Source organism: Lycium ferocissimum, chromosome 12, assembly GCF_029784015.1.
Source record: "Lycium ferocissimum isolate CSIRO_LF1 chromosome 12, AGI_CSIRO_Lferr_CH_V1, whole genome shotgun sequence".
Classification (NCBI taxonomy): Eukaryota; Viridiplantae; Streptophyta; class Magnoliopsida; order Solanales; family Solanaceae; genus Lycium; species Lycium ferocissimum.
In genome coordinates this window covers 34,460,772-34,472,510 of record NC_081353.1, presented here as the reverse complement: position 1 = coordinate 34,472,510, position 11,739 = coordinate 34,460,772, and the positions used below count along the sequence as shown (strand labels likewise).

General features: G+C 32.6%; 1 protein-coding gene across 1 annotated transcript; it reads left to right on the top strand.

The window, feature by feature from the left end:
• Nucleotides 1-6,952: 6,952 nt before the first annotated feature.
• LOC132040518 (F-box protein PP2-B10-like) lies at nucleotides 6,953-9,896 on the top strand. Its single transcript, XM_059431174.1, has 3 exons — nucleotides 6,953-7,281; nucleotides 8,254-8,375; nucleotides 9,353-9,896. The coding sequence occupies exons 1-3, from the start codon at nucleotides 7,021-7,023 to the stop codon at nucleotides 9,768-9,770; spliced, it is 801 nt and encodes a 266-aa protein (XP_059287157.1). The 5' UTR covers nucleotides 6,953-7,020; the 3' UTR covers nucleotides 9,771-9,896.
• The last annotated feature ends 1,843 nt before the right edge of the window (nucleotides 9,897-11,739 follow it).

The window sequence follows — 11,739 nt, the reverse complement described above, 5'->3', positions numbered from 1 at the left end:
TTATTATGGATCCAATGTGTGTGTATGCGTACTTCTGGGTTGAATGCAAAGAAATCCACATTTAAAATTGTAAAAATTTAAAAATCATTGTCGGCTTATTCGGATCTTTGATAATGTCTAGGTTGAATATCTTTCATGTATACACTTTATATCCAACTTAATAGTCTATATTTTTTTGTGTTTTTTGCATTTTTCTTCTTTTTCAGTAGGTTTAGAAAAATTAATTTACAATTGAGTTTTCAACTTCATTCTTGGATCAATGTAATGCAGATGTTTCTTATTAAAGAGAAAAAGTGTGAAATCAGAAAACAAACAAAAGACTTTGGTTCTTTCAAGAAACTGTCCAAGGATGGTACAAGGTAACTTCTTACTGCTCTGTCGTTGTTTTCATTTAAAAAGCTCTGGAATAATGTAGCATATTTTTTTTTTAAGGTTAAACAAACATATTTCACCATATCAGTTTTTTTTCCTCTAAACAGTAGCAGCGGCTGCAAACTTACCATATGTTCAGGGCATCTCTTATCTAGATTTATGTATGTTATGCTGTCATATAAATGTCTAAATTGGCATTAAATGCATGTGCTATTACTTTGCTTATAGTTTCTGTGATTTTTACCAAATTGTCATTGTTTGGGTTCGGGCTTTAGAAAGAAACTGAGAAGCTTACTGTATCTTTTTAGCTGGAGCAATCTTTCCCCTGTCAATGATGCAATTTCCCTTTTAAATTTCTTTAGTTCCCTCTCAATGGCTTAACAGCCTTGATTTTTGCTATAGGTTTTAACTCCCAGATCTTACTTATTTTTTTGTGTTCTGGAGTTATCACCTACTTTTTTCTCTGTAACTTTCTTGCATATACTTGATGCTTTTCAATACAACCACTTACTTCATCAAAAAAAAGAAACTGAGAAGTGTGAAGTCTTTTGAGTTAAATAATTCGTAAATTTTAGTTGTTGGATCATATTTGGATTCAGATAGGAGGAAATGGTAAAGGCGAGTCTTTCAATTGAATGATTTCAAAACTTTGCTAGCTGTTTTGTTGAGCTTTAACTGTACGTGGAGTAAACAATTTGCTAAGTTTCAATCTAAAAAATATCAAAAGGCAGAAGTAGATATGTGCATGATGCCAGCAGTGACCTGTGGGATTGATGGTCATAATATTTGTTAACGCAACAATTTAGCATTGCAATTTTTGCTCCTGAAAATTTCTGTATTCACTTTATCTCTTCCATCATGTTTCTGGAACAATATTTACGAGCATTAGATGAAATTGAAATATTATTCAAGTTGTAGATCCCTGATAGCAAAATGTGTAGATTCACCAAAACAACTGAATCAGATGGGCAATAACGAAACAAATACAGATGTAATAACTAATAACACAATCTTTCCATAAATATTAGAACCACTCTCTTGTTCCGATGATACATTCATATTCATATATCCTTTATGTTTCTCTGAAGTTTATATGCAAAATTTTCAACACGGTTCATCATGCCAATATATGCAAAAAAAACTTTTCCATTTCAATCACAAGTCAACAGAGAATTTAGAGAGACTCAAATTTGTAATTTAAAATTTAATTTTTTGTTTGTCCAAGTGCAAGTACATATGGTATTATCACCTGAATCTAAGGGGGATGACTTTTAACGATTTCAACCTCGACTTTGTTTTGGAGTTTGAATGGTGCTCTTTAGCACGAGATTAATTCTCTGTGAGGCTTGTAATGTTGTGAGATCAGCGATTGAGGGCCTTGGGGTTTTGTATCCTGAGAGGGAAGAATTGAAGGAGCTGATGAAGGGTAAAGAGAGTAGTGAATTAATACCTCCAAGAGTGTTTTTTAAAGGGAGGTATATTGGTGGGGCTGAAGAGGTAATAAGGATTGTGGAGGAGGTCAATTATGGGGATAATGGGAGCTGCAAGATGGTGAAGGAAGACGCAGAACATAATGAAGGCAAAAATTTGATGATTAAAGTTTGAGTAGAGCAATGACTGGTGATATACTGCATGTGTTTATTGGGCTATTGATGTGTTTGGTGTTCAAAATTTGGAAGTACTCAGTTAATCAGTGGGTTAGAGCAGTCTTGCATAAAATAACTATGTAAAGCCATAAGGAAAAAGCATTCTATAACATTTAGTACCACTTTACCAGTAGCAGTGTTAGGCTGTTAGAATTTAAATATTATGGTGCTTTTGTGATTACATTGAAGTGCCAGCTCTGGGCTCAGGGAAAGTTAATTTGTGTAAATTTCATCAAATTTCATTTTTTGTGTTTTGAATTTTCCGGCTAGATGTATGGATGATTGTTTGCTCTCTCTTTTTTGCTTGAGTGGGCATGAACGACTTTGTCAGCCGCTAATTGAGTTTTCTGTTTGCTTTGTTTCAGCTTTTAGTCCGTGCTAATATTCTTCTGCGTGTTCAGCCTTTTGGTAAGTGTTGCCGTTCTGTTGGCCTTAATTTTTTTCGGTTAGCTTTCTCACATTAAAATGTCGAGTTTCCAAAGTGTATGGTGCTCTTTTCACTGGTAGCACATTAAGATTTGTCTGATCATGGACATGCATATGTCCCTATTTGTTGACTTCAATAAGAAATCACATGTTTTATGTTTATTAGAGTTATTTGTACCTGTGATATGTCCCCGTAAAATTGAACTTACACCACTATATGACCATACTAAATAGTATTGAACTTGTAGTTCAGTGGAAATTTACATTTCGCTCCAATATCATATTTCTAAAAGAGATTTTATGGCTAGAAGAAATGTTTGGTGTTCTGCTGAGGAGACTACAGATTTTAGTGCTTTTGGGTATATGGAAATTTGATAGTAAATGGTTTTGAGCGTATTTCATTGGACTAGTTTTTGTGCACGTGCTTTGCACGTGAAACCCTGATTAATCATTTATAAAATAATGAAATTAAAGTTTCTTTGTAATAATCTAGCGTACCTTTTGCTTAGATTGGATTGCAGGCGATGTCAAATGTTTTGACAGTATAATTAATGTTCTTCATCACCATTTAATCTCAAATGATACATGTAATCCCAAGAATGACAGATTCAGATCCCACGCCCAATTCAATGCGTGGTACCCAGAAATAAAAACCGAAAATGAAAAAAGGATATAAGCCATGAGGAACAAATTGGTTTTATATGTAGGTCAATTGACCAAACCGTATAAGAATATTATGCTTATTTTAGTATTAAAAAAACAAACTCTTGTATCTGCCAAAACTTGTTAAGCATTAGGTGCTGGAAATTTCTCTAAGACACGTCCAATCAAGCTTAGTTTGGCGCAAGTATTTTTTCCAAGAAGCCCAAGCTTAGCGAAAAGGCTTATCACATGCTTGTGCCGTCGACATATCATAATACAGTCAACTACGTTGCTCCTCTCAAAATTGATGTCCAACATACAGATTTCAAAAGACAATTTGTATAGAGCCACAATCATTCGTAGGAAATGAATAACCAGCAAAAATTAGAGATATTATTACAGAAAACGAACATAACAGAGCTTAAGATTCGTACCTGATCATTCTGAAGTATACATATAGAAATATGCCTGCATAGTCCTTTGACCCTTCCAGTTCCTGGCATGCAAAGAGGATTATTTTTCTTGTAATAATAATAATAGCTGAAAGGTTCATAGGCAAGTTCAATTTTGGAGATATAGAGAAGACTAACCATCCCAAAAGTGGAGAGATATATGAAGCGTCTATTGCTTAAGGCATGGTTTGGTGACTCCGCCAATTAACTCACCAAATCGGATAAGACAGAATATGGATCAAAGTTGACAAAAAGAGCGCAGCCAACCGTGAATTCTAACGGAGAAAGCAAAAAAAAAAAAAAAAAAAAAAAAAAAAAAAAAAAAAAACGGAGAAAGCAAGATGAAGACACAGATTTAAAAAAAAGAAAAAACAAAAAAAAAAAAAAGACACAGATTTGGATGAAAGATTTTCTATATATAAAATTGAATGTGAGTGTCTTTGGTAGGCTCTTCATTACCCACATTTACTACTAAATTAAAATTAAAGGTGAATGTCTTAGGTAGACTTTTCACTACCCACATTTACTACAATAACTCTCAATCATTTACTACACAACTACTATTCGGCTAATGTAGTCTATTTTCTGAAATCATTTGTTGAATTTGAATTCATGTTTCATACATTAATGGTGTTTAAGTGAGGGCATCAATACCAATCATTGGAATAACGTTTCTATTCCAATTCCTAATGACTACATAATAATGTACCAAATTAATTATACCATTTTGTTATTTACCATTTACTTTTTATTTAATGAAAGGTAAGTAAATTTACTTTTTAGTACAAAAAGATTATAGGATTAGTGTTTAAGCAAAGGGTAAATTGGTCATTCAACATCTGATGGGCATTTTAGTAATCTGACTTTTCACTAAAAGGCTTCCCACTTTTAATAATATAGGATAAAGGTTCGACTTTTAGTGCTTAAGGAATGGCAAGGGGTTTATAGAGTTTGAATGGAAATAGTTAGTGGAACTTTGTTATACTGGGATGTTCAGATCCCTAACGTGATCTTGCTGAATTATGTATTTTTATGTTCTGTGTAGAATAAAAAAGTTGTTTGCTTAAGTGTAGTCTCTTTTAATACTTTTGAAAGAAGCTACTACATCAAACTTAAAACTTGCACGTAATTATTATGCAGCTATGAGCAATATTTTGATGTATTCATAGTTTTTCTCCAACTTCTTATATACTTCTTATCACATGGCATAGGGCAGTAATTTTCTACCTTGGCTACGTCATGTAACAGGTCCCAATATATTTTATCGGAGACTACAACAAACAAGGCTGACAACGTCGCACCTTAGTTGATCTTTAAGTGGATGCGCTCACGTTTTGTTGATACGTAAATAGTACGTAAATAAGGATCTTGTAAACCCCTGGACATCTTGTTGAGTACCGAGCAGTTAATATGCAGTAAACTTGCCTTTTGAACCTTGGTGTGTGTGCATTTTGTTGGTGATCTCTTGCAGTAGGATTCTAAGGGTATTCAGTTAACATAACATGCATCCCAAACGGATTTTTTTCTTGAAAGATTGTTGGATGAGTTTGGAAGTCTATTTAACTTTATAATACTCAAGTGCAAATACGTTTGACTGTACTCCCTTTATCTGATATTCAATATAATGCTAATAATTATAATCTCCTTCGCGTTGGGCCCGTGCTGCCACGGGCCATCACTACCTAGTTTAGAGAAGAAATGATGCAGAGAACCCCAATATATATGTATCTTCCTGACATTTCATGTTTCATTTCAATAAAAAGGAATGACAAAAAGTTTCAAACTCATACATTGTAAGTACATGTTTAGGTATTTCCTAGGCGCTACCAAACATTTTTAAGTGTTTTTGGAATTGAGTACTCAATTGGGCATACCTTCCTCCACATGAGTTGTTTGTCCGGTGTATCTAAGCCCATCCCCACTACTTGGCATTTTCTCTCTTTCTTTTTTTTTTTTCTCAAATTTTTGGAGGAAAAAAAAATGTAGTCAAAACACCTAATTTATGTTAATTAAGACATAAATTCTTTATTATTTTTTTCAGAATTGAAATTACATATGTGAGAACTAGATGAAAATAATGATAATCTTACTGCCTCTGTTCTACTTTATGTGACACTATTACTGTGTGGAAGGTCGAGAATAATTTTTTTTACCACAATTTTTTCAAATATTTGAATTATAAATTATTGTAACTTATAATTACTACTATTTATTTTTGTTGTAAATATGTTAATTTTATCTTAAAAATCTTGCAGATTCTATATTTGAATTCACAACGAAAATTAAATAAGTTGACCCTTGTATTTACAATCTACCAGAATAATATTTAACGGAAGGGATAATATATTACAGTCAAACTAAATTTAAAGAAAAATATTTCATGACTTCTCAAGTAGTAAAATAACCATAGAAAATGAAACAAAAGGAGCATTTTCCTTTTTTGTTTTTGTACCTTGTATTAAGCTTGGAAACTAGCAATAATATAATCTGCAATAACAATTACGTTTTAGTCCCAAATAAGTTGGTTGAACAAATCCTCACTTTTCCATTTAAGCTCAACTCAAATCACCTTCCCACCAAATAGAAATAAAAGTCGAAATAAGTTAAATATATATAAATAAATACAATAATAACAATAACAATAACAATAACACTAATAATAATAATAACATAACAATAATAATAATAGAAGTCCTCAAACAGGACAAAAACCTTTTCCCAACTGGTAGATATCAAAAATGTATTAGTGTATACTCCCTCTCACTAATTTATGCGATACACTTTTCTTTTTAATTTGTCTCAAAGAGAATAATACATTTCTATATTTAGAACTAATTTAACTTGAAACTTGCATTTTTATATTTAATGAAATAATTTACAGCCATACAAATATTTATGTCTTATTTTAGAGCATAAGTTCAAAAGTCTTTCTTTCTTTCTTAAACTTTCGGTCTAATCAAACTATATCACATAAATTGGGATAGAGGGAGTATTTTATTTCTATTTTAACTTATTTATTTTATTTTAGAATTCCAAGAAAGATGCTGGTACGTTAGGTGTCTCATTGACTAGCAAATATTTAACCGTTAAGACATACATATAGTGTTATAAATTGGTCTATTTTTTATTAAATGTCATGCCTAATTAAACTATATTACATAAATTGAGACGATGGGAGTATTTTATTTCCGTTTTAAATTATTTATTTTATTTTAGTATTTCAAGAAAGATGCTGCTACGTTAGGTGTGTCATTGACTAGCAAATACTTAACCGTTAAGACATATGAACAGGGGCGGACCTATGTGCATTTTGGACCGTTAAGACATATGAATAAGAAATATATGAAATTTGGTTATAAATATTAAAAGCTCTCAGACCACTTTTCAGTGTAAAAAACTGCTTTTCAGTTTGCTTTGTTTGCTATATAGACACACTTCACAAGTCACAAAGTAAACAAAACTTACAACTCTCTTTTTTCCCAATGGACTATTTTCGATTGCTACCAGAAGGTTGTATATCTGATATTCTCTCCTTCACTTCACCAAAGGATGCAGTAATTTCATCTACAATATCCAAAGGATTCAACTCCGCTGTTGAATCAGACGTTATTTGGGAAAAGTTTTTGCCTGAAGATTTTCAAGATATTGCCTCGAGATATGTCTCCATGCGAGTTTGCTCCTCCAAAAAGGAGCTTTATTTTAGTCTATGTGATTCTCCAGTTCTCATTGATGGAGGCAAACTGGTATGTCCTTTCTTCCATAACCTTTTTTAGTTTTTATTTTTAATTGCACTTGAGAAAAAAAGATTTTTTTTTTTTTTTGTTTAGTCATAAGTTGTATTTTGCGTAAAAATAACGTGGTCAACTTACTTTTAGGGTTAAGGGTCAAAAACACACGATAAGTATCACTTTTTTTTTTTTTTAATTTCTCGTGTGTTTTGCAAACTAGTTGGTAATAGTTTAAAAAGGAAAAATGAAATAGTTCAGGTGTGTTTTACAAATTGATGATTATTTAGTTAGGAAACTCTTACACAACTATCATACTTAATGTGTGTTTTTGACCATTAACTCTTACTTTTATGTATCGAATGGGACTTAAAATACACCAGGATTCGAAGGTTATGAGTTTGAAATTTTACTCCTTTTGAGTTGATCGGTTCTGAACTAATCACTTGTAGGGGTAGCGGGGGGGGGGGGGTTGTTTACTCATTCAGGTTGAGATCCAATTGCTTGCTTTCTTTATGCTTCAAGATGTGCCATTGTATTCACTTTTATGATTGATATCCTCTTATCTGCAGGTGGAATTTGTGCTCTTGACATTATAGAGTCCAACTCTTAGTTCTCTGTGTTTTTTTTTTTCTAATGCTTCTTTTATATATATTTTTTAATTGAGGCTGTTCTGTATGTTCACCGTTGTTGGTTTCCAATTGTATAAGAGTCCTCCTCGGTAGGAAGTGCTAAACCCCCCAATAATGTGCTTTCGACAGGTTAGCCGGCCAATAGGCTATGAACACCATTATGACACTTATTTAAATGAAAAATGCAAAATTAAATAAGTTTATATCAATAGGTGTCTTTTTTTTTTAATGGACAAAAAATAAAAGCGTGAATATTTTAAAATGGGATATTACTCTCATGAAAACAAGAATTTTCAGCTAATTCTTTTCTGATATGCTCTGTTTCTGTGATTTGATTTATTTATTTTGTCAAAAACAGAGCTTTTCACTTGATAAGAAAACTGGGAAGAAATGTTTTATGATATCAGCAAGGGAACTTGCTATTACATGGGCAGTCGATACACCATGGTATTGGGAATGGATATCTCACCCAGACTCCAGGTTCTTTTATATTTCTCTATTCATTTCATGATTTTATTGGTTTATACTTTGCTAATCATAAACGAGTTTGAGTTATATACACTGTCGATCGGCCTGTGTGGAGCCAAGGAAGAAATGGGTTCATCTGAATTTTGTTAGTCAAAAAATTACACTGAGGATAAAAGGTCAAGTTTTTCAACGTATGTATGTATTTTAGATTTTGGATCCCCTAGGCTTCGTTGCATATTTACTTTTGTTGTTTCTTGAATCCTCTTGACGGAAATCCTGACTTCACAACTGACTATCAGTATAAAGAATTTTTCACACAATTAGGACCTCCCAAACAGGGGCGAATTTAGTTGTTAATTTTGGGTCACGTGAACACATGGTCACTTGATTAAATTTGATATATTATGTGTATAATTCTGAAAAAATATCTAATATTACCTGAAGGAACACATGGTCAAACTAGGCTGAGTGGAGCACTGGTTAGAAGCTTTCTTTATTTCCTCAAGGACTGGGCATCGAACCTAAGCTCCTGCACGTTCTATGCTTTTTTATTTTCTAAAGCAGCCTTTTAACTCTTTTTTTTATATTATTCTAAATCCTTTTTCTTCTATAATTCTAATTACCCAAAAGTAAAAAACGTGTTTCTTTTTTATATTACTTCTAATGAATTTTTTTTTCTTTATCTCTAATTACCCCAAGTCCCAAAAGGCAAAAGAAATCAAAAAATCCCATAGGCTCTAAGCTGCAACGAACCAAAGGCATAAGAAATCAAAAAATCTCATAGCTAATGGTGAACCCATCCTCTTGAAATCTTGGATTTGCCTCTGCTCCCAAATGACATTTGTAGGTAAGATCCTTAAAATGTTACTTAATAAAATAAGTTACCCGCTACGACATGTAAAGACGATACAAAAATTCCTTACATTGACGATATATATAGTTTTCATTCATTAAGTACAGATATTGAGACAATACATTTTATTTTGCAGATTTTCAGAAGTAGCTCATCTCAAGGCTGTAAGTTGGCTAGATATACGAGGCACAATTGGAACGCAGATGTTGTCCAAAGGAACCAAATATGTTACTTATTTAGTGTTCAAATTAGCAGAGGGACACGAGGGACTAGAAATTGCTAATGCAGTTGTTAGATTTGTGAATCGCGTGAGCGACAAAGAGGCTGAGGAACGAGCTAGCGTCGTGACTCTAGTCGGAAAAAAAGTTTGGAGACGCAAACATAACATGAAACGTCCACAGAAACGAGTTGATGGATGGATGGAAATAGAGTTGGGAAGTTTTTCCAACGATACAGGAGACGATGGAGATGTTGAAGCGCGATTGATGGAGATTAAGCGTCTTCATGGAAAAGGTGGTCTTATTGTTCAAGGAATGGAGTTTAGACCAGAATGAAGAAGATATTGTAAAATTCTATCACAGCTTATGTTATTTTCTTGAATATAAACAGTGATATATGTATATATTTTTTATGGCTGTTGGCTTACTTTATTTCAAGATTTTAGAAATGTTTCAGCTCAATTTTTTTATTATTTTTTAGTTCCACTGAAAAAGTAAGTTTTTTGTTAACAAATAGTGTCCAGTAACACAGATGAGATGGTTTGGTCCTGTCAACCGCTAGATGCATCGGTTTAAAGGTATGAAACCTGTGCATCAGTTTGTAGCCTCCAGGTGGGGAATAGGTAATTTATCATTGTTAAATCATAAGTTAATTAAGTTTTTATTGCATGAACCATGGTGAATGAAGGTATTAAAAGAATATGAGGTAGACCTAATTAAAATGACATGAAAAGAAATTCGAAAGTTATGATAGCTAAACATAGCTAAAGCAGGACATGATGAAAAAAAATATATATCCATATAGTGATACCAATTAGTTGAGAGTCGAGAACAAGCTTTAGTGGTGTTAGTGCGTTTGCTATGGTCCAACGTTTTCTAGGAATCTTTTAGTCCAAACGCAGATTTATGTGCCAAAATAGAGATCTTCTCGTACTTGTTATATTTATTTTATAGACCTATTTGTTTTCATTGAATTTAAGTGAAACTATATGGACAACAAAGACTCATTGATAGTGTCAATCCCAATTTACTTGAGGCGTAGCACAGGGCGGAGCTAGGGCATAGGCTGCGGGTTCGGATGAATTCAATAGCTTCGGTTCAAATCTTGTATTTATCATAAATATTCATTGAATATGCGCAGATTTTTAATTTAGAACCCAGTAACTTAAAAAGATTAGAATCGAACATTGATAAGGTTCAAATCCTGCCTCCGCCTTTGACGTGGCAGTAGTTATTGTTGTTTGAATGAGTTTGACTCTCTTATTTAGTTAATCTGCAATAAAAGAAACATTATATTTAGTTAATCTACAATTAAAGAAACATAATTATATGCTTATCTATACTTTATCAACATTATTGACACTATAGATTTCTACGATCTCTTCCCTTGCTACACATTGATAACAACAATACTTCATGGCTAAATTGTATGTGTATATATATAAAACGGTTGGGACAAAGTTCTTTACAGAATCAAAAACTGTCCTTAACTCCTTATTTTAAAAACTCATATAGAAATTGTGAAATGAATTCTTCCAAGTCCATTGCTCCAATGAATTATTTCGAAAAGTTGCCAGAAGGCTGCATATTTGAGATTATTTCACGCACAACTCCGGCAGATGCAGTAAGATCAACAATTTTATCAAAAGGATTCAAGGCTGCTATACAATCAGATGAAATTTGGGAAAGATTTTTGCCTTCTGATTATCAAGAAATAATTGGTAGATCAGATTTTCCTCCTGTTTGCAATACCAAAAAGGAGCTATTTTTTAGCATGTGTGATTCTCCCATTCTCCTTGATGGAGGCAAACTGGTAAAATCCTATCTTGAAGTGGTTACTTTTTATGATCTTTTTTTGTAATGGTGGTGTCTAGGTCAGTTTACGTGGAATTTAATTATTTAATTAGGTATTTGTGTGGTTACTTTTTATGATTCTTCATTTTGTAACGGCAGTGTCTAGGTCAGTTTGTGTAAATTTTAATTATTTAATTAGGTATTTGTGTGGTTACTTTTTATGATTTTTTCTTTTTGTACGACGGTGTTTAGGTCAGTTTGCATGGAATTTGATTAGGTATTTGCTACCCTTCACCAACGTAAATATCAGGTAGTTGTAGAACATAATTTTTCGTATAAAACGCAGATCATATCATATGTACATTGAAGAAAACAAAAAAAGTAGTTGTACAACAGTAAATTCATATAAGGGGATTAAAGAAAAGGGAAAGGGTAAAGTATTTACCCGAAATGGCCATAGTTTTTTTTTCTTACATTTTTAAGTCTTCATCCCATTTTTTAAAAAAAGTTA

Excerpts from the sequence above, each read along its gene's own strand:
- LOC132040518 (XM_059431174.1), top strand. The coding sequence starts at position 7,021 with ATGGACTATTTTCGATTGCTACCAGAAGGTTGTATATCTGATATTCTC. Across the intron at positions 7,282-8,253 it reads TCATTGATGGAGGCAAACTG|AGCTTTTCACTTGATAAGAA; the intron begins GTATGTCCTTTC and ends TGTCAAAAACAG. Across the intron at positions 8,376-9,352 it reads ATATCTCACCCAGACTCCAG|ATTTTCAGAAGTAGCTCATC; the intron begins GTTCTTTTATAT and ends TTTATTTTGCAG.